This window comes from Pezoporus occidentalis, unplaced genomic scaffold (assembly GCF_034315485.1).
Source record: "Pezoporus occidentalis ecotype Australia unplaced genomic scaffold, CSIRO_AGI_Poc_V1 ctg98, whole genome shotgun sequence".
NCBI classification, from domain to species: domain Eukaryota; kingdom Metazoa; phylum Chordata; class Aves; order Psittaciformes; family Psittacidae; genus Pezoporus; species Pezoporus occidentalis.
Window position 1 is genome coordinate 1,906,733 of NW_026916347.1, and position 27,580 is coordinate 1,934,312.

At 37.9% G+C, this 27,580-nt stretch overlaps 1 protein-coding gene across 7 annotated transcripts in view; it reads left to right on the forward strand.

Moving 5' to 3' along the window:
• The window catches only part of MAPK8 (mitogen-activated protein kinase 8), a 192,600-nt gene that overhangs the window by 159,505 nt on the left and 5,515 nt on the right, over positions 1-27,580 (forward strand). For 3 of the 7 annotated variants that reach the window (XM_062606717.1, XM_062606716.1, XM_062606719.1), the window contains exons 2-8: positions 10,927-11,093; positions 13,803-13,932; positions 14,991-15,049; positions 15,183-15,321; positions 19,937-20,102; positions 24,948-25,019; positions 26,982-27,164. In XM_062606717.1, the coding sequence (XP_062462701.1) occupies positions 10,972-11,093; positions 13,803-13,932; positions 14,991-15,049; positions 15,183-15,321; positions 19,937-20,102; positions 24,948-25,019; positions 26,982-27,164 (871 nt within the window). In that variant the 5' untranslated portion in view covers positions 10,927-10,971. Of the gene's footprint in view, positions 1-4,086; positions 4,111-10,926; positions 11,094-13,802; positions 13,933-14,990; positions 15,050-15,182; positions 15,322-19,936; positions 20,103-24,532; positions 24,605-24,947; positions 25,020-26,981; positions 27,165-27,580 lie in introns of those variants that run through there. The other 4 variants (XM_062606720.1, XM_062606714.1, XM_062606715.1 and 1 more) reach the window with 3 other exon arrangements.

The window sequence follows — 27,580 nt, forward strand, 5'->3', positions numbered from 1 at the left end:
TTCATTCGATTAGGTAATTTTTTTACAGAACTGTAGTAATGTGAGTATTGGCCAAGAAGAGGCAGATGGTGAATGAAGCTGCTAAGCCACTGCCCATTATATTTGAAGTGAAGTTCCTGGCGACTGGAAAAAGGGAAATATAACCCCCATTTTTAAGAAGGGGAAAATGGATGACTCAGGGAATTACAGACCAGTCAGTCTCACCTCTGTGCCTGGCAAAATCTTGGAGCAGATTCTCCTGCAAGGCATGCTAAGGCACATGAAAAAAAAATGAAGTTGCTTGGTGACAGCCAGCATGGCTTCACTAAGGGGAAGTCCTGCCTGACCAATTTGGTGGCCTTCTATGATGGGGCTACAGAACTGATGGACAGGGGTAGAGCAGTTGCTGTCATCTACCTGGACTTGTGCAAAAAGCATTCAACACTGTCCCACACAACATCCTTTTCTCCAAATTGGAGAGACATCAATTTGATGGATGGACCACTCGGTGGATAAAGAACTGGCTGGATGGCTGCACACAAAGAGTTGTGGTCAATGGCTCAGTGTCCGGCTGGAGACCAGTAACGAGTGGTGTCCCTCAGGGATCGGTGTTGGGACCGGTCTTGTTCAACATCTTTGCCAGTGACATGGACAGTGGGATTGAGTGCGCCCTCAGCAAGTTTGCTGATGACACCAAGTTGTGTGGTTCGGTTGATGCGCTGGAGGGAAGGAATGCCATCCAGAGGGACCTTGACACGCTTGTGAGGTGGGCTGATGCCAACCTCATGAAGTTTAACCATGTCAAGTGCAAGGTCCTACACCTGGGTCGGAGCAATCCCAGGCACAGCTACAGGTTGGGCAAAGAAGAGATTCAGAGCAGCCCTGTGGAGAAGGACTTGGGAGTGCTGGGCAATGAGAAAATGAACATGAGCCGGCTTCAGTGTGTGCTTGCAGCCCAGAAAGCCAACCGTATCCTGGGCTGCATCAAAAGGAGCGTGACCAGCAGGTCCAAGGAGGTGATCCTGCCCCTCTACTCTGCTCTTGTGAGACCTCACCTGGAGTATTGTGTGCAGTTCTGGTGTCCTCAACATAAAAAGGACATGGAACTGTTGGAACAAGTCCAGAGGAGGGCCACGAGGATGATCAGGGGACTGGAGCACCTCCCGTATGAAGACAGGCTGAGAAAGTTGGGGCTGTTCAGCCTGGAGAAGAGAAGGCTGCGTGGAGACCTCATAGCAGCCTTCCAGTATCTGAAGGGGGCCTATAGGGATGCTGGGGAGGGACTCTTCATTAGGGACTGTAGTGATAGGACAAGGGGTAATGGGATTAAACAGGGGAAGTTTAGATTGGATATAAGGAAGAAGTTCTTTCCTATGAGGGTGGTGAGGCACTGGAATGCTTGCCCAGGGAGGTTGTGAATGCTCCATCCCTGGTGGTGTTCAAGGCCAGGTTTGGACGAAGCCTTGGATGAGATGGTTTAGTGTGAGGTGTTCCTGCCTGTGGCAGGGGGGTTGGAACTAGAGGATCTGCAGGTCCTTTCCAACCCTAACTATGATTCTATGAGTTAAGGGGTTGGTTTATTTCCCTGAATGTCCTCCCCTTCTTGGTAGATTCCTCAGATTACAGTTACTGTCTTGATATTCAGGTGAGGTGACAGAAATACATGAAGGTAACTATATCCAGAAAAAGTCAACCTGTCATCTCTCTGGGTCATGTGGTTAGAGCCAATATATGAACTTGTAAACTGCAACGTTAAATCACTGGAAAGATTGCATTAGTATTAATGGATTTCATTCATTGTTAACTTAAGACTGCATAGAGCTTTCCTGTAAGAGGTACCTAGAATAGAGTTGGTTTAACAGAGAGGGCTCTAAGTCTTCCCAACAGATTTATCAATCTGGCAATGACATTTGCCAAACCGCTGAGATATTTTTTTTTTTTTATAAACAGATGGTAGTATGTTCTCTTAAGTTTCATTTTGCTGCTGCATACTTACAAGTTTTTTGCTTTAAAACTATATTTGTTTTTCCTAGATCAAACCTGTCACCTTTTCTGAATTTCCTCTTTAGTGTTTGACTTTCTGGTGGCCAAAAGATATGTTGAAGTGTTCTGTTATTTTAAGAAATGTACCTGCACTGCACTTCAGACTTGTGGTATATAAGAATCACTCCAGGATATTTGTGGTTCTGTTTAATAGTTGCTTGCAGAAAATAGCTCCTTAGATGAAGCTGTAGAGTTAAGATGTTGTGCTGTGCCACTCCTCCTGTGAGTAGTTTAAGCCAAAGGGAAAACTCCTGTAATGCAGACCTACATTAGATGATGTGCAAGCACTTCCACATCAATTACTCACAAGCTAGAGACCTCATTAAACATGTGCCATTGTCAGGAGTAGTTTAGGCAATCATGTGTTAAGTTGTTCAACTTAAAACCACCTGACTTGTGAAGGTGTAATTTGAAAGCTGTGTAAAATGTTAATTAATCCTATAGTCAACAATGAGAGTATTTCTAAAACAATGAGAGTTTTAGAATAAGCTTCAGGTGTTTCAGACAGCTTTAGCATTTATAATGGTCTGGTAATACTTTGCTTCAGTGTTCACCCAGCTAATGTTAACGCTTTTTTCTGAATTCCTTATCTGCATCAGCATTTAACAGAGCTGGAAGTAGTGTGAAACATAACTTTCAGTTTTAAGTGCAGTATGGGAAAGGAAAACATTATTAAAACTGTGATTACTTTTGTGAATAATTGAATGACTTATGAAGTTACTTTTAAGAAAAAGAATGATTTTGTTTTTCCATTTACTAAAATTGAGCCTTTGAAGCATTTGTTTTATTTAATATCTGAAAACTGGGCTTTGTTTGCAATACCAGTTTAACAGATGTCTAGAAGCCTTTAAATGTGACAGCTGAAAACTAGACAAGCATTCAGAAATACATGATGCATATAAATCAGCTATGTGCCAACTGTGTTTTCACAAAGAAATTGTATGAAATTCATTAATGCTAGAGCTTTACATACAGAATTCATTTGTTTGCTTTCAGTAGCAATCTAGCATACACTTGAAATACTGTTGGCTTTCTCTAGGTCAACCATAGATTCCTACAGAATATTTATTTTGCTAGTGTTAGATCCTTTTCTGAAATGAGTTATTGAATCATCATTGATATGTGCCTTATGTCATTATAATGTTGATTATATTAATAATTAATTTATTCATGCAGGTAATTATTTTAAAATTGCCTTTTCCATTTCTTCATGTCTTTAACTGTCATGATCTTCATCTTTTGTCACCCTACTTCTGAGCAACTACTGCAATAATCTTTAGTTGTAAAACAGCTCTGCCCAGGAGCCCTCAGTTTTCAGCATGTGTAGGTAGATCGCTGTCTTAGTTGGTATTTGTGTTTCACGTAAGACACATCTTGCCCCAAAGGCTGTTTGCTGTCTCAGCATCCTAATTTTCTTCTAAGACTAAGCACATTTATATTTGCTCTTAGGAAAGGATTGCCTTAGAAACCATGAGCATGAGAATCAAGTCGGGTTCCACACAAAACTTCTAGCTAATGATGGTTGTTGCCTGTTACATTTTTTCTCATTTCTTATACTGTATTACATTTCAAGGTATTAGGGTATGAAAATGTCTTCTCGGCTGTACTTCTTCACTGCAGTAGGAGCAAACTGAATACATTTAATTTCTTACATAAAAGAATACTTAGGGTAAGGTATTGTGTGATATGGCAAGGGGTGAATCCTGGATTTTTGTTTTAGATTGTCTAGTAAAGGTATTAGCCAGCAATTACAGAGCAGTCTTAGAGACCTAGCTGTACAGAGCATATGTTTCTCCATCCTTTAAGTTGGCACCATTCTAGTCAATTTTGTTTCCATGTCCCTCATGGGAAAATTATCTCTTGGGTTCCATTTCTTTGTCTGAAGAGGTGTATCTCAAATGTAAGCAATTTTTTTTTCAGTTTGCAATGCAACCTTTGAAGCTTTCCTGTTGTTATTGTCTCTAGTGAGGGAAAAGTGCAGAAGAGGTCGTAAAATGTTTTGTGCTCTTATGTAAACTGAGAGATCCTTTCTTCCACAAAACCTGTTCCATTTCTGCTCCTCTGTATGCTTAGAATGCATGCGTTCAGGTCAACGTGTGAGAGAAGAAACATTATGCATAATAATGTGTTGTTTTTAAAGTGATCTTTGATTTAAAAAGCACAGACTTTGTATCTAATGTGAAGGCTAGCAGGTGTGATAGCCAAGAAGATATTATTTGATGGTAGTATTGTTCTGAAGGTGAATAACTCGGATGTCTAGCTGAAAGCGTGTGGTTTTCCAGTTAAATTCTAATTGTGGAAACATAAACTTGCTGTGGGTAACTCAGGCATACAACACTTAGGGCCTGTGTCAGCCGGGCAAATTGTTGTAATTGTTTCAGATAAACTTCTCAGAGTGCTGGTGCAGATGAGCCTGGATTGATCTTAAAAGCAAAATGTGTTTGCCTAAGTCCAGCCATAATGACATAGTGGGTGCAGGTCTGATAACTCTGTCTGCACCACAGGCTCTGCATAACCATAAACCTCTACTGAGCCAATGGAGTGCCAGCTCTAGTTCAAACACGTTAAGTTTATTTACAGTTTGGGAAGGTGCCGAGTTGAAGCTCTGTTACTTTGGAGGCCCCTTTATAGCACCGTCCAGTGGTATAGATCATAGGCATAAAAAGCATTAAATAAAAAGGGATCTGGAATGAGCATCCTGTCATCTCTCTGCCTTCTAAAGCAATGAGTTTACACACTCTGCAAAGGCAAGCTTACAAAATGCATTGCTATTGTTTATATAATTTTGCATTGCAAATTTTTGTTTTACCTAAGACTGAATCCGTCTGGCCATTTCTAAGGTTTTAAATGCACCTGAAGTAGGATTTTTTTAAAGTGAAAGCTGTGTGACCAAAGTATTAGCTTCTCTTTCCCACCCGATATATCCATCCCAAATCCCGTTTCTCAATTATATTTAGGCTGTACTGGAAAAATATTTTAACATATATTGTCCATAGATTGTTCTATATCTTTTTTTAGTAAGTTGAATATTTTCAGTATTAGAGACAAAGTTTGATATTAGTATACAGCATTATCTTCCAGGTACCTTGAGGTCAGCAAGTTTATATCAAACGGGCTTGTTGAAAAATACTAAGGTATATGCCTTTTTTTGAGCGTAAGTAAATGGTAGAAGTTTGCATATTGGTGTATAAACATTGCTATATACATGGTTTCTTTTATTCTAAACTCACTTTTTAAATATGCTTATTTTAAACCTGGGTGAAGAAATTTAGACAGTCTTCATTGTCAGTATTACTCACTTGTGAAGGAGTAGAATGGGGTGTCAATAAAACAGTTTTTGCTATACTAGTTAAGGTTAGCCGTAACACTTACTTTCATAGGTATATGCTACTTGTTTTTTCAAGGAGCTACAAGCTCAGTGCATCCATGTTGTTGCTTTTAGAACTTAAACTTTATGATGCTGTATAAAAGAATTGATGATTAGAAATTCTTGACCATCTTAAGTCTCCTGCAGGACTGTTGAGTTCTTGGTTGCTTTTAGTGGAATCAGACTAAAACTCACACGCAGCCTTGTAGGAGCCCTAGAGGACTTTCACTGTATGGATATAGTGTTATTTCCATTGACAGCATTATGTTGTGCTGCTTCAGGTAAATAGTACTTGTGGCAATCTAAATGATTAATAAGCTAATGTGCCAAACCTTACCATGCTATTTTAGGATTCAGTTTTAGAGTATCCTTACCTTGAGTAGTTGCAGGCTGTATTGAAATTTGCTTAGGCAAGGTGTTTTCAAGGAAAAGCACAATAATTGATATGGAAGAGGAAATTGAAGTGTTCTGTGGGATTCTTCCCCTGCTGATGGTTGACAGTGTTCTGGCAAGTTGACATTTAATGGGACAAATGTATTATTAGTTTCCTCATTAATAATAGAAATATGGAATCTGCATCCTGCCTTTCTTCCCATATGTGCTTCTGCAGAATTGCTAGAAATTGGAGCTAAATGTCAAATTTCGGGCAGGTGAGTTTATCTGATACAGCTTAATCATGTTTTAATGAAAGACATTGCAGGCATGGATTGTGTAAGAACCTTGAAAGTCTTGACAGTTTCTGAATTTAGACTTAGTTTAATATTTAAAGACTGAGACTTCTGGTGTTGTGGATCTTTGAAGCTAGACTTCTTAAGACTAGTCACCAGTAAATTAGCAGATAAGGAAATAATGAAGTCTTTGACTTTGTTCTGGGAGCTGTATTTACAGAACTGGGCAGTCCCAGGCGCTTCTGAGTATATTTTTGTGAGAGGTGAAGAGACAGGGAGCGCAATAGATTCTGAGCTGAGTGGGAGCAAAGAATTGAGTGAAAGTAAACTTGCTTATAAAATGAGAGGTTTACACTTTCCATGGTTGATGGAAAAAACTGTGTAGAAGCTGTAAGAGACTTTGAAGCAAGGGGTGTAGAGGAGATGGATGTCAGGCTGAGGAATCTGTAATGGCCAGATGAAATGCAGGAGGGTTGGAGGCAAGGGGAAAGTGTTTGGTACGTAAATATAAAACCTTAAATTTGGAGTGGTGTTCTAGAGCTGCTGTGTGGAAATGTATATTAAAGTGCAAAAATGCCCAGTTGTATCTGAGTTTTCCTCCTGTGTTTTACTTGCGCATTACACCTTGACTTGAAGTTTCTCAGGAGTTCTTTAAACTTCCTTTTTCAGAAAGAAGTCCCTTCCCTGAAATAGTGCCTTACTGAAAGTACAGAAGTAGTTTGGTTTTGGAGTGTGTCAGAGCAGGGCTGTTTGTTTTTACTTACTACCTCCTGTAAACTGTTCCTGCAGAAGCAATCTTTGCACTGCAAAAACCATCTCCCCAGTCTTGCTCTTTATTTATTTCCTAAGACTTGGAAATATTGCCAAGTAGTGGTCTGAGAAGCTTTCAGTCTTCGCAGTCCTGCAAGGCTAGTGATGTATGGGTCAGGGTAGCAGTGGGATGTTTGAGGCATGGTCCAGGTAAGATCAGTTCTCTTACAAAATACCCACAGCTTTATAAGAACATCTGTTAAAAGGAATAATTACTTAAGAAATTTAACGACTAAGGGGAAGCATTCACTGAAAGTTTCTTGTGATTTATTTTGTAAATAGATAAACTGGCAACTAGAAGGTTGAGATTTTTAACTGTCAGCAGAAAGATGTAGTGCCCTGTAGGCTCTTCAGTGTTACTCAAGCAATGCATAGCATACTTTAACAACATTTTAAAAGGTCCAGTAGTAAGCAAAGTCTTTCAGACCATCATCTGATAATTCTTTTATAGAATGCTATTGTTTTTTTCCGTTTTCTTTATTTATTTGCTAATCAGAGGTTTTGTTTGGGTTTGTTTGTTTTGGGGGGCTGTTTGGTTTTAGCTTTAGGTTCTAAGTGTCATGACTGACATCAGTTGGTGAATTTTACAGCAGGGTAGAAGCAAATTTAATTACATCTGACTGTTCCTGAATCATGTCCCTCAATCATTTAGCTCATTCTTTTTTTAAGTAACCCATAATAATTAAACCATTGACAGCAAAAGTTTGTAACTTGTGTTGAATTAAGATAGAATCACAGAATTGTTTGGGTTGGAAGGGACCTTAAAGACCATCCAGTTCCAGCTCCCCTGCCATGGGCAGAGACACCTCCACTATACCAGCTTGCTCCAAGCCCCGTCCAACCCGGCTTTGAACACTTCCAGGGATGGGGTAGCCACAGCTTCTCTGGGCAACCAGTTCTAGACTGGAAAGTCTAGCAGATTCATGTTGTGGGTTGTTTTTTTTATTTTATTTTCTAAGTGTGACTCTTAAAATGCCCTGAATTGTGGTACAGTGTATCTACAATATTAAGTTTAGGAATTTGTGTTGGAATAGTTTATATATATATATATATATATATATATATATATATATATATTTCATAGCTACTTAAGTAGATTTAAAATATTTGAATTTTTGAATGTAAGTATTTTTTGATTGTCGAAGTAGATATTGTAGATGCTTCCTTTCTCTATTTAGGCAGTGCAATGAAAAACTTTGCCTCTAAATGATTTCAAGCTTGGGGACCAAATACTGTGGGGCTTGACGAAGCCTAATTAGACATATCTTCCTTAGGTAGGTCTGCTTTTCTCCATGGGTATTGAAGGGCAGGTGAGGTCACAGCTCTTTGGGAGAGGTGAGCTTTCTGTTCCTCATGCACAGCAGGGAGTGGAAGTGGCAAAACCGAAGATTGATGAAGAGGGGGAGACTCAGTCTAGAATGAGTGAGAATGATGGGCTGGTACATCATGCGTGTTGTAGTCCTGATCAGAGCTGTCTATTAGCCAGATAATAACCAGTCCTCATGAATAGGCGAAACTACCCTTTGTGCTTTCTCTCTGACCAGTGGGCAGATTCCGCAGCATCCCCGGCTGGAGACACCTTCAGAGTGTATCTTCTCTCTATGATACAGTCAGTCACTGGTTAAAGTGAAAGAAATAATTTGTATACTAAACCGTGTCACAGACTTGTTGTTTTTTTTTTTTTTTCTTTAGGATCAGCATATCTACTGTAATAGTAGAGGTAGGGCTTTTCAATTATGATGATTAGACTTAGTGTACAGATGTGTTGGTTTGGGGCTTTTTTTAATTTGTCTTTGGAGCAGAGATTGTAGACTATAGGCAGTACCTAGGTGACTGCAAAGCTCATAGCTTCAGAAAGGAGTGAAATCTTTATTATAGAAAGATTACACACATATGCTGGAATATGCCAAGATACTGGTTTGAGTTATAAAATAGTTAGCAAATATAGGTTTTCCAGTACATAATAGCAAGCACATTTTGTAATATGGTGCAGCAAATGACAAAGCTTTAAGGCGATAAAATTTGCTTGGTAAAAAGACCATGTGTGGTCTACATGTGAAATCTGTTTCTAAGAGAATACTGTCTCTCAAGATCCTTTTCTTAAACTATATTTGCTCTGTTTATGAAGTTCACCAAATTGAAAAAAGTTAAAAAGTTCAATAAAATGCTTAGATTTGGCTACTCGAAATACTGACCTTTAAATGGGAAGGTATCAATATTCACCTGCAAACTTTGGATGGGGGGAAGCTGTCTTTCCTGTATTTGTTTCTGAGGATTTATCCAAAGTGGAATATAAAATTCTCATTATCTTGATGCTAATACCAAACAGCTCTACCTACTAAGCTGTTCCGTTTAATCTGGCATTGTTCAATGTCACATCTTAATACAGTTTCAGTGGGTAAACTCAATAGTTTGTTTTCTTAGCTGACAATGAACAGATGTAGGATTGTGTGAAACGTTGTCTGCCTTCTTTGTTTCCTGATTTTCAAAAATTTGTTTGGCTGATGGCACACCTTCCATAACAAATTGTGCCTTTTCTAATTCAGTTGTTTTTTTTTTTTTGTCATTTGCGTTTGTTGAGCATCTTTATTCCAAATTTTTGTGTGATTTCATCTGTGAAGAAAGTGTTGAGAGTCACAGTGTTATAGTAAACAGGAATTTGTACTAATAGACATCTGTTGCAGCTACACCCAAAACCCATGTAAAGAGAAGATTGTCAGTGCACAGTTATCATCAAAGAAACAGGAAATGATACAGTAAAAGCCACCATGCAGGTTTTTGTTTTCTCCTGTGGACATGTGCATTGAGGTGTTGCCTGCCTTTTTTTTGATGATTGCAGTGTCTGGAAGTGCTGTTAATGTTTTGTCCCTTTTGTTGGAAGGGAGTTCTGGGGAGTGTCTGGTCCACACCCTGCTCCCTTACTGCATGTGTGTATGTGAAGGGATGGCAGAACTCTCGGAGTTCTCTGGATGACCTGTAACTTCCTGCCATTTAGAATCATAGAGTAGTTAGGGGCCTTGAACACTGCCAGGGATGGGGCAGTCACAACCTCCCTGGGCAATCCATTCCAGTGCCTCACCACCCTAAGTGGAAAGAACTTCCTCCTTATATCCAATCTAGACTTCCCCTGTTTAAATTTTAACCTGTTACCCCTTGTCCTGTCACTGCAGTCCCTAATGAAGAGTCCCTCCCCAGCATCCCTATAGCCCCCCTTCAGATACTGGAAGGCTGCTATGAGGTCTCCACGCAGCCTTCTCTTCTCCAGGCTGAACAGCCCCAACTTCCTCAGCCTATCTTCATACGGGAGGTGCTCCAGTCCCCTGATCATCCTCGTGGCCCTCCTCTGGACTTGTTCCAACAGTTCCATGTCCTTTTTATATTGAGGACACCAGAACTGCACACAATACTCCAAGTGAGGTTTCACAAGAGCAGAGTAGAGGGGCAGGATCACCTCCTTGGACCTGCTGGTCACGCTCCTTTTGATGCAGCCCAGGATACGGTTGGCTTTCTGGGCTGCAAGTGCACACTGAAGCCGGCCCATGTTCATTTTCTCATCAACCAGCACCCCCAAGTCCTTCTCTGCAGGGCTGCTCTGAATCTCTTCTCTGCCGAACCTGTAGCTGTGCCTGGGATTGCTCCGACTCACGTGCAGGACCTTGCACTTGGCGTGGTTAAACTTCATGAGGCTGGCATCAACCCACCTCACAAGCGTGTCAAGGTCCCTCTGGATGGCATTCCTTCCCTCCAGTGTATCAACCGAACCACACAGCTTGGTGTCATTTAATTGTCTGTTGTTGTCATATAAGATTTTTGATGCCATCCATTTATTTTTCTTATTCTATTATGTTTGCCCTTTTAGGATAGTATCTTAGGATCATTCCTAAAAATAAAACACTTCAGACACATGCCACCACATTCCTACAGACATTAAAAAGAACCTACATTTGCATATGGAACTTACTTGAGAAAGTGTCTTCTGTTCATTATAAAGAACTTTGCCTTTTGTCAGATTTTATAGAGTTGTAAAATCTTAGTTTTTCAAATGTTATTTATTTACAGGCCAGAAGCAAAATTTGGATGAAGTGATCTAGCTGAGTTGCCGTCATGAGCAGAAGCAAGCGTGACAACAATTTCTACAGTGTTGAAATTGGAGATTCTACTTTCACTGTATTGAAACGGTATCAGAATTTAAAACCAATAGGATCAGGAGCACAAGGCATAGTATGGTAAGGTTTCTCTAAAATATAAATGTGCTTGTAAGTTCCTGTAGCAGAATTTTCTGAGTCCTTTTACTGTTATATGTTACTGAGTAGGAGTGTGGAAAACCAACTTTTATGTGCAAAATGGCAGTAGTAAGTGTTGGCTGTTTTTCCTCCTGGTTTGGCTGGTTTTTCTGGTTTGTTCCTGGTTTTGGCTGGTTTGTTCCTGGTTTTTCCTTCTGGTTTGGCTGTTGGTGTTGCTTTTTGACCTATGTCCTTTCCTGATACCCTTCTGTGCACATTCAGGCAGCTCTGCACAAATTAATGGGGCAAAATAAAAAAATGGATTAAGAAACTAATCCTAATCCCAAAACACACAGTTTACAGTGAAATAAAAGCCAGAAATACTCTATGTAACATTTGCTGCTTGTAAATCCTTTTACTTCTGGAAATAGTTTGTTAGGGAGCAGTTTCACTTAGTTTCATAATCATACTGATTAGTAAGCACTTGTGATACTGACTGTTATTGTAATATGTTAAATATGTGAAGCAAGTTTAAGAAAATACGATTTCACAACGTAATTCTTTGAATAAGAGTTCTGTTGTATACTGAAGAGTGTCTGATTGATATAAGATTGGAGACCAATAGCTGCTTGTAGGTGCTGTTTCCTGTGTGGTGATGTTGTCCCAAAGGTAAATGTTTGTTTAAGCAGCTTCTGAGTTTTTTGGATGTTCAAGAGAAGGATGTAGATAGAACAGGAACTTGCAGATTTTCCAATTTATTGTAACTCTTAAGATGCTAACCAGAGGCATAAAAATACAAAAGAAACATTGAGGAAGAGAAAGGGAGTGAAAAGTGGAATCCTTTTAATCTTACTTCTCCCTATAACCTCTTTACTACCTTGATCTTGTCTTTATCAGCATTTAGACCATATGTGATATAGGTGGGGTTTTAATTCGTATTTGTGTTTCAGCTGGGTTAATAATAAAACAGTGTACTTAGTCCAAATGAAAACTTGAAGGTGGGTACCCTAGAAAAGGGCTGGTTTTGAAATGGTAACCTTTGGCATAAAGATTATTTGGTCTGTAAATAGTAGCATCAGCAAAGCAACTTACCTGAATTTTATTTACATATGTGTTAATATAATGAGGACATAGACAGTTGTTTGACTAGAGTTTGTTTATAGGAATACCTGCAAAAGCTTTAGATGTTAATGTCCTTCTGATTCCCAGTCACGCGTTACTGCCTGTTTTCCATATTTTCTGTCCCTTCTAGAGCTGAGATCCAAAAACTGACCATTTAATTATTCTTGTATTATTTTGTAACTGCTGCTAGTAGTAGTTGAAGCCCTTTTAGTTAGACTCCTCTGATTATGCTGGGAAGGACTGGACTGCTTATGTGGTTAAATCTTGTCCATGTCTGGAGCAGATAGAGTGTAATTCTTGTGATCTGGGTTGGGTTTTTGTTGTGTTTGTTTTTTTTTTGTTGGTGGTGGTGGTAGTGGTTTTGTTTTTTCTGCCTCAAAACCTGATCTAAATTGATTTGGAGGAATATTGTGTAGGTGGCCTAAAGGCTCAACCATATTTAATACCGAAACAGTTTCAAAGCAGTGCCATTAGGTACTGGAGATGGGGAAGTTTAAATACTGATACAGGAGTCCAATGTTGGCAGTCTTTCCTGTCTGTCTTTCATAAGGTAATCCTTATCTTGGGCGTAAGTGGGGGAAATTCCAGATAGTGGAAAATCTAAACCAGTGAAAGTTACCAGTATGTGTTGTTTTCATTTTTTTCTTTCTTTAGGAAGTACTAGAGTATTTAATGATATGTAAAAAAAATAAATAAAATTTCAAGCCTACATGCCATGTAGACAACATGATTTTTTTTGTTTGTTTTTGAAAGAGTGACTTGGATTCAGTAGGTGCTGATCGTTTACTGGCAGGTGTTTTTTGTAAGGTTTGCATTCGATTCTTGATAAGAAACAAGAAAACAGTGTTTATCCTGCTGAAACTTTCTTAGTAACTGATAAATATGCGTGAGTCTGCATGGTAGTCAGCTGTTGTATTACTTCTTACAGGAAACAAAATCCATGCCTTCCTGTCATGGGAATGTGATACATTTTGGAGTTGTCCTCAGTAACAGCCTGTCACTGAATCGTGTGACAATCTTGGCATTAGTCTGCAAACAAAGTGTTACTCTTTTTTTTTTTTTTTTTACCAAGTAAAAGCCAGTGACATCAAGATACTAAAGCTTGTTTAACTTTTTCTGTTTGCTTTATCTTGACCTTGATGCTCTCATTGTCATAAGGAAATTAAGCAACTGTGTAAGTGAAAGCATGAGACCTTTATTTAACCTACTTTTCCTCTCTCCTCCCTTCCTTTTAGTATGAAGATTTTACCTGAACTTGATGTGCTTTTTATACTTGAAGTGTTTTGGGTATTTTTAGGTGGTCTGTTCTTGAGTGCCAATAAGTGGCAAAATATCAATATCTTTAGTGAAGTATTTTAGGAAGCAGAGATCCTGCATTATTTTGCGGAGATCGTCGTGTGTTAATACTTGAAATCTGTGAAACCTTTCTAAATTTTGAATCACTCAGTTGTTACATACTTCACTATTATACTACTTAAAGGTGAGTATCAGTGGAAATTTGGTCTAACTGTGGGCATGATATCAGGTGGCAATTGGCATGGCTTAAAGGATCTTGATACTGAGATGTAATAATGTTATTTTTAATTGCAGTGCAGCTTACGATGCTATCCTTGAACGAAATGTTGCAATCAAGAAGTTAAGCCGACCGTTTCAGAACCAAACCCATGCTAAAAGAGCCTACAGAGAGCTTGTTCTTATGAAGTGCGTTAATCACAAAAATGTGAGTGCAGTGTCCTGCTTTAAATGTTAAAGAATTAACTAGAAGGTTGTTCTTTGAAGTCTTAAAAGTGCCCTCAGAGGATGACATCCTCTGTAGATTATAGATATTTTAATTGCGTAGTGGTATCTCCATGAGAAGTACAGAAGGATCTTTCAGGAGAGCTATTACTGACTAGTTTTAATACCTGCCCAATCTTTAAATACCCCCTTCAAACTCAGGAAGGGAGTCAGTGTTACATTGCTACATTTTACAAGCAGCTGGCAAATAAGAATACCATGAGTGGTAAGTATTTTATTTCTGTGGCTGCTGCTAGACAAATAGGAGAAAAAAGGCTGTAATAATTCTATTGTATCAGGTTTTTTCTTTATGCATGAATGAGTTGGGAATCTTGTGTTGTGAGAATAGGAACTGTCTGATGCTTGCAAAGCTGTCGAGTAGAGCAAGCTATAGAAATATTTGGTCTACATCACAAGGGGAGAGAATAATAAATGGTAAATTTATCAAGAGTTGAACTCCAGAAGGCTGGTATTGTCAGAGTTGGCTGTGTGCAGTCTTCCTCGCCTTCCCTATTAATTCCCCTTCCGTAAGATAAAATGGCTGCTAGGGAAGGAAACAGTGATAGACGACTTACTCTGTCTCTTAGCTATTCAGGAAAATTTTGTGTATTTTCTGTGTCAATGGCAAAATTGTATCTCTTACATAGTCTGTCAGTTTTTAATTTTATTTTTCCTCATAAGCAATAAAAATGTTACCAGGTCTCTTCAAACTGCAAGTAGGAGGCAGCGGAAAACTGACTAACTTCCTCAGGTTTCAGACTTTTAGTGTCATCTTGTTAATGCACAGAGTGTTTCTTGATTATGTGATTTGTGGAGAAAAAGTACTCCTTCTACAATATTAGTATCACAGCATATTAGGCCTTGTTGAGCCACTGAGCACCTTGAGCTTCAATGTGTACCAGGAGGATCTCATCAGAATAACGGGTATCAGTTTTGAAACGTTGACTTTGCAGCTTTGCTATTGCTGTGGTGCAGTTATACTTCCTCTCCCTCTTCCTACAGATAATCGGCCTACTGAATGTGTTCACACCACAAAAATCCCTGGAAGAATTTCAAGATGTGTAAGTCTGATTTGAAATAAAGCTGGGATTTAATTTTAAAAATACACAGAAAGAGGAATGAGGGAAAGAGTACAATAAAATGACAGTATTACTTGATTATTATTCTTTTTTTTGTCTTTTTTTTTTTCGTAAGCTACATAGTGATGGAGCTCATGGATGCAAATCTTTGCCAAGTGATTCAGATGGAGCTTGACCATGAACGAATGTCCTATCTTCTTTACCAAATGCTGTGTGGTATCAAACATCTTCATTCAGCTGGAATTATACATAGGGTAAGTGAACTTAAGTGAGGATCATTTCCATTTCACCTGGTTTGGCCTTGAGTACTTAAAGACAGAAAAAAATAAAACGTATCAGAAAGGGCTGAAAGGAAATCATCACATTTCCACTGTAATTCTGGAATGAACTTTTTCAATGTTTGATTTGATAATAATCTGCACAGAACAAATAACGATTTTTGAAGCGAGTTACATTACCTCCTCCAATTCTGTATCATACTTTATTTTAGTAGTCATAGCAGGAAAGAATATCTGAATGTGTCTCTGCCTTTACTGTTTTGGTAACCAAACCTGAAATCCCATCTTCTGAAAGAACTGCCCATTGTATTTTACTAGCAGAGTAATGAATAAATATCTGAAGTCTCCAGATAAAGAGATGGTGATTAAGACCTGTAAGTGGAACTTTCATATACCTGTGTGTCACAAAACATTCACTCAGACTGTCCTCAGGCAAAACTGACTACTGCTTTTTAAATGGCATGTGTGTGTTGCAATCCAGTCAAGACATCCTGAATTTAAGCTGGCCTGTTCAAGTTGAACATTTCATATATATATTCATATGTACTGTAAAGTATGCTTGAGATGGTCTAGTTATAGCTTTTCAGATATGATCTCTGCTATTTTGGGAAATTGTAAGCTTCTATTTCTGCAGTGCTACATTTTTCATTATAATCTTTTAGACTAAGAGATTTGAAATTTTTAATTTCTGAAATTATGCAGAAGGTGTAATTAAGCATATTAGATATGTGATGCTTTCAGACAGTGCTACATAGTCTTCCTCATGGGTGAAGTACACGGTAAAGCAAATCACGAATGGCAATTCTGAGCACTGGTACAGGAGCTGCTGTGTTAGGGTGCTTGTCCAGTTCAGTAGTCCACCTCATTGTGACTGACGTGTTGTACGGCTTGCAAGCTGTGTCTGGCAGTACGACCTTCCAGTTTTCTGGTTTTCCCTCAAGGGAACAGGGACAACTGTTTGAATAGAGAATGCAGTTAGAATGGGCAAACACTGCTTCCTTTTTCCAGGTAGCTTTAGTATGCATTGGCTGCCTCATTCCAGTGAGGAGTTCTGGGAGGGAGCATGATGGCTTCCTTCTTGCTTGCAGTTTGCCCTTAACTGCTGTGTTTGAAAGATAGACAAGGAAAGGTAGGCAGAAGCATAACCTGCAACCAGGCATTGCACCCTGTGCTTCTTGGCGAACATTGAGACAGGTCAGTGGGCTTCTTGTGTTATTCTGGGAATCGTAGGCAGGACTAGGTTACTTCACTTGCCACAGTTGTGGTATTGTATATTACTGAGGTTATGTAGGTTTTTGTGTCCTGATGCATGCGCCCATGGGATTGAAGTAATGGGTTTGTATGCAGCTTGACATTTTATGGTCTCTTCAGTAACTGGCTGTGCAAGATTAATGCTGCAGGTTCTCCTAGGTCATCTTTGTTTTTTGGAAACTGCATGTTTTATGGACATGCTCGAGTAGGTAATGTAGGAGTGTCTCTTTCTGTGCATCTTGGTGCAGGCAGGAGGGAGCTTCTAAAACTGCTTCAGGGACAGTTTGTGCTCCTATAAAGCAGGCATCAGACCCTCGAGCCTGTAGAAGTCATTTGTAAATATAAACATTCATACATTTACAAAAAAGAACTACCTACTCAAGTAGTTGGGCAGGAATAAAAACAGCTTTGAGAATAAAATTCCTGCTTCTGTAGAGATGGGTGAAGTCTTTGAAATGTGACATACTGGTACAGGGATAAGCTATTCCAAAGAGACTATAGGTACAATTGCTGTGTAAATAGTAACATATATACGCATGAATGCTTTTGAAGAACATGGGCAGATACATTTCACTTACATGTCTTCACGGTACATTTTCAGCCTGCAGCTTCTTCTCGGACTTTGCTAAAAGATTAGGTATGTTCAAGCAAAATGTTTGCATTGCTTACCTGCTGTGTTTGTTATGCCTTTATACTTCAAGGTGTAAAGTATCAAAATCCTGTTTCCCTGTGGAACAAGTCAAGCAAAACCTCAGAAGACAAAAGAGGGCATGCTTGGAAAGAGATCATATAGTAGCTGCAGTAGTAACTCTTTATACCACTCTGCTGGGCTTTCAGCACTACTGTCCTTAATATCTAAAGCTTGTTAGTTTATTGAAACTAGATACTCCTTAAACATAGTCTACCTTAGTGTGGCTGCCCGTGGAGCATTCTGTCTGTGAATCTAGTGTACTACTTTAGTGTCCTCTAAAGCTTTAAGCTTTTTTTGGTGTTGGTAGTTTTACATGGTTTTTAACTGGGTTTTTCTGCTTTTAACACAGCTGCGATAATCTCGACATCTCAGCAACTTTTTGAAAGCTTGCTGAATGAGTGAAATTACAACAATCTGTGTATGTGCCTGCAGCACTGGATGCTGCCTGCCTAGAAATAAGTGTTTTTTTTTTTTATAGCAGACTGGCGGCACCAAACAAGGCAGATACCAAACACAAAGAGTTTTAGACAATTTCACCTCAAAGTTGTAGGGGCAAACTTAGCTGCCACATCAGTGGATAAGGATTTGATTTTGGTGAAGATTTGACTGTAGTTTTACACCTGCTTTAACATATGATGGCAAATTAACATTACTGTGCTCAAAATATTTTGCAGAGACAGAGTTTCCAGCAAGTGTAGAAGTACACATTCATTTATATTTTGCGGTCTGAAAAGGATGGATGATCAGCATTGCAGAGTTGCGCTTCACTGGCTTGCTGAAGGACACAGTGTCTCATTAGTCTTGCATGGACTGAAACACTGCATTCGGCCTGATTTTGAGCACTTAACGAAGGTGCCTAATTATGGAAGCCCTTCACACAAATCTTTCTTTAGATTTTTAGGCACTGACATTTTACATTTTTAAGGTTAGGCAGGATACCTTCTGCTATAGGTTCTGGATATATTTATGCAGCCTAATTAACCTGATCACTCTTACAGGAGCTTTTGAGACTGTGTTTATTTAAAGCATAAGAGGTTTTGGTCCGGGCATGAATTTGGATGCAGTGTAAGTCAACTCTCGCCTTCATATTTTTGACAGACAGTTCTGTATTGCAAATTACATCATGTTCCTAGGCTTCATGACAGCTACATGATGTTCAGAAATTAAAGATGGACAGTACTCTGTAAGCTTTTGCATTTTGTCCTCGTAGTGATTTTTCCAAAGTGAAGATCTTTTAGCATTTCCAGTGTTATTCCTGCAGCTTTGAGGATGATCAATATAATAGGCATGCACCCGGGACTCAGCCTCCACATAATAAAAGTGTGCAAAACTAAAGCTGATAGGATTGTAGCAAAATCTGAAACATGCATATTAAATAGCTGGAATTCCTTATAGTACTTGAATTCGTTCATAGTGTTTAAAATCTTTTAAGTCAAAGTTGTCTGCAGAGCGTTTGTGTATGTGACGTGAATGCATGAATATGTAAGTATGCAAGACTTTTAATTACCCATTAAAATTCTATTGTTCTTAAAGTCTTTTGTGGTTTCCTGTCTAATGCAGTTTTCTTAGCTTTCTGAGGAGTTTGCTTAAAGCCATACAAGTACAAATTAAAACTAGTATATCTTGCAGATAGCCGCTTTTAAGTCTTTATGAAACAGTGAAAGATAGGGCTACTTACCACATGCCTGCAGCCCAAATGCTAGAGTTCTGTGCTGCATCTCAGGTTTTTCTCTCATTAATCTTAGTAGAGCATAGGCAGAAAGGATCCAGGGCTTATCTATGTCAGTGTGTATGCTATGAATGACTTTTTGATGGCAAAGTTATTCTGAAATTACTCTGTAATATTTGGTTGTGTGTAAGGTCCTCCTGAGATAATGACCAAGTATGCCTGTGTAGTGTTTGTATAAGTAGATGTAAAGCCACTGTTGTCACTGTGGTTTTAGGGTTCGGATGAAGAGAATACAGTTGCCAAACTTCTAACATAATCTGAAACGGTATCTGGGGATTTCCTCCTCCAATTTAATGGTTGTGTTAATTTCTGGCAGTTTTTCAATGGTGCCTTTTGGGTTTGGTCACCAAAATAAGTATAAAACCAAGTCCTACATAGGAAACTAAATCTATGCGAGGATGAGGATTTCCTTCCTGTTCGGAGAAACATCTGCATTGGTTCAAAAGAGGTAATGCAGCTTCAGCTAGCAAAGGAACCTTTTGCTTTTTACATTCATGTTATAATTTTAATAATTTTTGTATTAAGATGATTATTTCATCAAATTACTTCAGCAATTGTCATGTTACTTGTGTTCTGCATCATAGTAATAACTGTTGTTACAGTGACCAGTTTCTAGACCTTTCCTCAGAGCTAACATTTCTTACTAACTTCAGTTTATTTCAGACATTGCTAACCTATCTTGTAATGCTAGTTGTATTTTCCTTCTTTAATGATATATAAATCTACAGGCACATTAAGGGAGTTAATCTGTAGTCTGCTGAATGCATATGAATTAATGCAAGGGGAAAAGTAACTGCAGTTAAGCAATATCCTAGTTGTATATGTGGGGTTTAATGTTAGCAGTATTATCTTTTAAAAATGTGAACCACAGAGTACTTTGTGCTTGTCTTAGCAGTCATATATGATGTTTCTTTTTAAAGGATTTAAAGCCCAGTAATATAGTAGTAAAGTCAGACTGCACTTTGAAGATTCTTGACTTTGGACTGGCCAGAACTGCAGGAACTAGTTTTATGATGACGCCTTATGTAGTGACTCGTTACTACAGAGCACCAGAGGTCATCCTAGGGATGGGATACAAAGAAAACGGTCAGCAACTATAGTCTTTCTTTGGCATAGCTTTATCTTTTGTTTGGCACACCACATTTTACATGTTAATGTTTTTTTCAAGCTGTAAAAATTTTATAAATTAGCCTTGTGACCAAAATGCAGATTCTGGATACACCAATTTGTTTATTCAGCTCAACCCATTAGAAATGTTTGCATTTAATAGGAGAAGAAATTGAGGGCCTTGTTTGTTTAAAAATGCAAATAACTTGCCTAGTAGATCAAGTTTCATCCAGGAAGAACTGGAAATATATTTTCTTAATTTGTGGTATGTACCTTGATATACCTTGACCTGACTTTATTCTTGATGAGGATGTAAATTGTAATTCATCAGTAAATGTGTGTCCTAAATTTAATGTTTAAATAACTATATTCAGTGTAGCCTTTCAGGACATAGGTAACTTAAAGGCTGCTGAGGAACAGACAAGTTAAAACTGCCTGCTGTGGCAACTAGCCTACTTCAGTCCTGTCGCACTAAGTCCTTGCTGAAAAAAGATCTTGAGATAAGAATGCAGATAGTACCTTCATGAAGTATCACAGATTCTTTGGGCTTGATGGTCCTTGGATGAATTCTAAGGAAATTGCCTTATTTTGTCCCTCTGCTTGCGTACATCCCTTGTCTTTATACTCACTCTGTGGCCCTTCTCTCAATATCTTCTATAAGCATATAAGGAAAGGATACAGTATTTGAGGGAAAAACATGATAAAGTACATTGCAGCTCCTGAATGAAACATCTAGTATCCTTTAGGAAACAAAAGTAATGTGTCATTCCTGAAATTCTGTTGTAGTGGCCCCAATTCTGCTGCCATTTCATTGATCTGCTGTCCCTGTGGTCAGTTCTGCTCACTTGGTGTTTCCACCTCAGGCAGGCACACTTCACAGAGGCCACCATTTGCTCAAGGTATTTTAAACCCTCTACTGATCTGTCTTCCAGAAGGGCCCATGAGATGCCATGATGCTTGAAGCTTTGTTAGCTGTCTCCTGCTGGTATGAGGCATGGCTCCTCAGGTTACTGACACAACTGGGGCTTGCTCTCCTTTTCAGGATTCTTAATATAGTCTGCAAACTTGCCTGGCAACTGCATACCATTATGGCAAAGTAACTTAAGGTTGTGTGTAACCGATAGCTGCTATGTGCATAGAGAGATGATTTTGTTATCATTTATAAAAGCCAAGAATAGTATCATTTATAAAAGCCAAGAATAGTAACTTCTATCAGTGTTGACAAGGAAAAAAGCCATATCAAAGGAATAAGAATAGGCCTTTTTTGCAAGGCTGTGGTTTTTATATCTGTTTGGATAGTCAGTTTGCATGAGAGGGTATACATTCTTCAAATGGCCTTCAGGGCTGGCTATTTTTCCCATAATTTAGAAGTCAGAAGTTGAGTGGACCAAGCCTAATGGTTTTTTGTTTTGTTTTGTTTTTTTTTAACCGCTAAAGTTTTGTAGAAAGCATATATTTAAGTTTCTTTGTTTTTTCTCCAGACTTTATATTGGCCAGTTTAGAGAGACTACATAAAAGAACCTAAAACTGTAATCTGAGTCATGCAGCTGTCTTATAGAAGGAATTGGTACAATGGGAGTCACAAGCTTTATGATTTAGCTTGCCTATTTTACATTTATCTCTGTAAGTAATTTTGACTTGCAAAAGTGTGAAACATTCTTTCCACAAAAATGTTAATTAGGTTACAATTGAAGTTAAATAGATTGTGTTCTAGAGCACCTTGTCATGCTAGTGACAGTCCTGTTCCTTAAGCAAGCATATATTGTTTTGTGAAGCAGAATATCAATAAAAAGTTACTTTCATATGAAAAACTATCTTGTCTTCACAAAGCCAAATACACGGTTCTTGAGTTGAGAGTGACACTTCTGGAGGATGTAAATCTGTGGGCTGAGTCAGAAGTCAGTCTGCATTTCCATATGGACTGTTGTCATTGAAAAGCTACTGCATAAATTGTTACTCTTCTAAGTCACTGCCTGATCAGTTTCCTCACTGTGGAGCTACCCTGATAGGGAGGCAGATATCAAGGATGTACTTACAGTAAGAACCACAGGCTGTCCAGAGTTCTCACCTTTTAACATCGATGCCTATTTTATCCCTTTAAAACTCATAGTTAAATTACAAGCTAACTTATTTTAGAGTTAAATATTGAAAATTCACAGCTAACTAGTGGTTAATGTTAACATTCAGTTTAGTTGAACAGGGTCATCTGGTAGCTTTATGCCATTCAGTGCCTTGCTGAACTTCTGTGGGAGGATTGCAATGTATGTTTTGATGACTGAGAGCACTGTTCTTTTCATACTGTATGATACACATAGGAAATTTTACTTGTTTTAAAACTAGCAAAGATCCCAGACAAACCATATATAGAGTTAACTTCTTCATAGGTTTTGATACTGAAGAAGATAAAGCACATTTAAGTGTATTACATTAAGAAACCAGGTCTTGCAAACTCAAGAAATTCTGAACTGAAGGACACCAAAAATGCTCGTGCACACATACCTTAACATACTTTGATTTATGCGCAGTTACGTGCATCATTATCAGGAAGGAAGCTCTGAAAAGCAAGGAAACCCCTAAACCATCTGAAGCAAATACTTTTAACTTTCCTAGTATGCGCACTGGTTTAACTTCCTTTGCCCGTGCTATTTTTTCTCTTAGTATTATAGAAAATAGTAACTTCTCTCCAAACAAGGTTTTTAATAAAAAAATACACTCTGACAAGCAATAGGTTTTTAAAAAGATTTTTCAAGTCTGTAATGATATTGTACTCAGTCTTTTATAGATTTATACACAGGAGCAGTCCTCAGTGTACAGTTAGTCTAGCTTAACAAAAAAGTCAGAGACCTATAAGTAGGCAGGCTTTGTTTGATTAATGAAAGCAGCAATCCAAAACACCCCCAAACATCGTAAATTTGGTTTTGTAGGATGATCAGAAGAGTGGTTTCTACTTTTTTTTGTCACCTCTGAAGTAATTTGTCTTCTGAGGCATGAAGATAGGTCATTGACTCATGCTATTGCTCTTCCCAGACTTCTCCATGCAATTATGGGTGTCATTTTTATCATGTTGGACACAAACTAATTATGACAGAGTTGGGTATGTTTTGGTTTTTGATAGCAGTAGATTGTTTTGCAGGTGAAAAAGCCAACAGAAGGAATTTTATTTTAAAAGTCAAATGCAAAACTTGGCTGCTGATCTTTGGGTCTCTAAGCCAAAGAATGTGTATTTTTTTAAGTATTTGAAAAGAATTTTTAAAGAAAAAACACCACTAGTCATAAAATGTTGTCAAACATTTTTTAAATGAACCAGGCCCTTAATTTTGACCTATTAATGTGTACAACTATGATATCATATGATTTAGATCCTATTTTAGAGGAACTATAAATAAGGGGGAAGGAATATTTTCAGTAAGAAGCAACATTATTTGCTTGATATTGTTGAGCTCCTCCAGAGCTTTTACAAGTGATTTTTATTATACAACTGTTCTCATAAAAGTATTTATAATAGTACAATTTCGTTATTATGATTTCAAGAAAACTTGTGCATCCAGAGTTAATAACATCTCTGAAAGCAACCACAAAAGAAATTGGCATACCTGTGAAAAGTAAACTTTTGCATCTTTGAGTATGTCTTCTGAGTGATTTATTTTAAGGTATTGTAGAAAATGTGTACTTTGTACTCCCCCACCAAAAAAAAAAAAAAAAAAGGATTTTGAGTTTTTCTTTTGTACAAGATGTTATTTCAGCATAACTGGAGAAATATTTTTAAAAAAATAATTTTAATTGAAAATCTTATAGGAGCATACTAATATTGTCATTAACTGATCCTCTAAAATTCTGAATGATCTTTTACTGATTCTGTTTGCTTTTTATTTAAAGGGAGAGAGAGATGCATGGTAATCTGACTTGTAGAAAATACTTCATGGCAAATTTAAATTCCTGTGTAATAACCAATTAATTCTCCTCCTAAATGTTTAGATGCACAATATTTTTAAAGGTTGGTTTACTTTGCTACTTCTAAAATTATTCCTACAAGTACAATGGAATTACTTCCCTGAAACACCGTTGATGCTCCAATCTAGTCTATTGGCAGAGGTAGCTTTGCAAGCCTCAGAGTTTGGAGAAGGGCTTTACTCTGCTTGATTCCTGTGTATCCCTCTCTCTTTCTCTCTGCTCTAGCTCTTGCTCTAGCACTGTGTTAAACAAAAGGATGTTTTTCTGCCTTGCATTTGAGACAGTTAAAAGCTAATCCTTATATATGGTATTTTAAAGTGTTTTCATTGATTAATATAAAGAGTTGCTCTTCTTCCTGTGCTGTCTCTGCAGTTTATAGAATGCAGTCATGTTATGCTTCTTTTAATTTTAAATGACTGTTTGCTTTGCTTTTCCTTCTTTTTGTGCTACAAACATAGTGGATTTATGGTCTGTGGGGTGCATTATGGGCGAAATGGTTTGCCACAAAATCCTGTTTCCAGGAAGGGACTGTATCCTTGTGCTGCTGCAGCAGGTTGAATTAGTTAGGAAGTGATTAACCATTTTATTGATGTTGTGTCATGAAAATGCATATTGTACAATTTTTTTTATTAAATGAACATGGATTTTTCTTGTGATATACTTAAAAAAAATTAAGAGCTTCATTTATATTCAGGCTGCATCTAGCAGTAGGACATAGTCTCTGCTGGTCCTGTAGTTAGCATACATTCACCTTCACTCATTTTCATTACACACGCTTTTTATAGTCACTTCATGTTTGTGTGTCTAAATGTTTTTATTTACTTTATTTTAATAACTATCTTTTATGTTAATACCATTGCATTTTGTTTTCAGTTGACATTTGGTCAGTTGGGTGCATCATGGGAGAAATGATCAAAGGTGGTGTTTTATTTCCTGGTACAGATCGTATCCTTACCTTTGGCCTAGGATGTAGTTGTAAAGGGTCAAAAGATACTGCAGCAATATAGTTCCAGATTAAGGTGGTTCTAATTTGTAAAATTCTGGTTTTAAACTGCCTTTTTAAAATACAATTTGCAAGTTCATTATTTTGCCTCCAGGAAGCTGCAAAAATTTCTACAGTTGTACCATTTAAAGCAAACCCACAACGTAGCATTAATGTGTATGACTGTCTTTAGAAATTAATACTAAGTAAGATGAACAAAATACCACTTGGGCAAACAGGCTTATTTTTCCTTCCTCCTTTTTAATTTGTTTTCCTCTTTTTTTCTTTTCCCAATTTAACACAGTGTATGTCCATTGCTTTTGGGTGTTGTCACATTTAAGACGGATTTTTTTGTTTGTTTGTTTTGTTTAGGTGCTATTTTACTGGTTCACATGCATTGCTTTTTGCTTTGGAGATCATTTATATGTAATAACTTACTAATCTTGTTTACTACCTAAGCATGTTAGCAGTTGTTAACTCTTTACATTCCATAGGAAATGTTTACCAAAAATTCCTAACCTGCTTCATTAGTTACACTCTGGAGTTTTGGAGTTTTGTATGCTGAAATGATCCTGCAAACGGCTTTCAGAAATATCTGGCACTTCTGTCTCTCTGTTCCATGAATGGCTTTGTGGTATCTGTGTGTCCTGTGAACAATACCTCAGACAAAGGGTCTGCTCCAAGTGAATAGAGCTGAAACGTCTGGATCATTGATAAAATTAGTGAATCTAATTGGAATTTGGCATCTTGTTTTACTGGTGGCTATACATCAGAAATCTTTCCTGCTTTTGCTGCAGGTTGTTTAATAACTGATACAGTCCCATTTGGGATCAAGATTGGGTGAAAATTTTGAGGCACGGTGAAGAGATCCGTGGCATTCTTCCTTTCACACAGCTCTGTCATTGCATGAGCTGCACCATGCTTAGCTTTATGCATCTGGTTTGCTAGCATGGCTTTTCAATTTAAGCTCAGTGCCATGCAGTTTAAATACTTTTTTTTTTTTCCTCCCCAAGGCCTGTACTAAAGCATTGTAGAGATTGAAAATCTCTATGTAAAGGTCTGCTGTTAAGTTTTAAGAACGTAAGAGGAGGCCTGCTACATCTGACTCAAGGTTTATGTAGGCCAGTATGCAGTTTATGGTGGTAGCCAAAGAGAAAAAGTTGGGGAGAATATATGAATAAGTGCATATAAATTTTTACCTGAGCTCTCTCCCACTATCTAACCATCTGCAAGTAGGAATTCCTGAGCCAGATATTTTCTTATTCAGTAACATGTTTTAAATTCTTATGTTGAGAACAAGTCAATCTCCACTGTACCTTGTGTAAACTTCTCAGTTAAGACGTTCCGTATGCATCCTTGAAACTCTTTAACTTTCTGCATTTGAGTCTCTGCCAAAATTGTCATTGATATGTGGGGGCCAAGATTCCATCCTCTGTGTGCCCACTGGTGCTCAGTGTTGCATGTTGTTGGTGACAGATCACCAACTTGGGAAAGCCCAGCTGGGCTGAGGTATTCAAGATGGGAAAGAAGGACAAAGCATCTGCAGGGGTAATTCTTACGAGTAGCTGGAGTACTGTGAATATGTGTTCAGATTTGGAGGTGAGGTCTTCTCCAGAACCTAAACAATGCCTTTATTTAAATTTGTTTAATAATGTTTTGTGAGCCTTTTAATTTTCTGTTTCTCAGAGGTATATCCTTTGCTAGTTAATTACAATTTTGAGTAAAATACATGTTGCCTTGACTACGTTATCATAGTCTTTCATTGTTTCACAGTTTTCTCTAAGATAGTCCTAATTAATGATGATGAACTTGATATCTTATTATAATTTTCTGTGTTTTGTCTCTGTTGGTTATTTCATGTGGTTTTAACATAACTTTCTAGCCAGAAATTAGACACTGTGTTTTTCTTAGCTGTATAACCTTAGATATTGATCAATGGAATAAAGTTATAGAGCAGCTAGGAACACCATGCCCCGAATTTATGAAGAAATTACAGCCTACAGTCCGAACTTACGTGGAGAATAGACCTAAATATGCTGGATATAGTTTTGAAAAACTCTTTCCAGATGTCCTTTTCCCAGCTGACTCTGAACATAATAAGCTTAAAGGTAAGCTCTGTCTTCTGTGTAAGTTTTACAACTGTGATGTATTGAACAGTAGCATATCTTTGTTTTATTCACTGTAACATTGTCTGTCTAAGGATTTAAATACTACAGTATAATGGGAGTGGATGAGAGTGCTGGTGTATGCTTACCTCCACTTTCTCATTTCTAAAACAGCTCCTATTCTGGAGATAACTTTATAAAGAAAAGTAAATATATACATTCCTCTCAATGACAGATGCCAACATGATTTAGAGAAGAGTGGGAGGAGGGTGGCTTGGAAGTTGTGTAGGCAGAGCAGATCTTCTTTCTCTAGGGAGGAGAATAAAGGTTTTATGTTCATAATACATATACTGTAGTTACTGAAATAGCTCATTGGTTTGAAAAGTCATCTACTCAGTGGAGTCACAGACTCACCATAT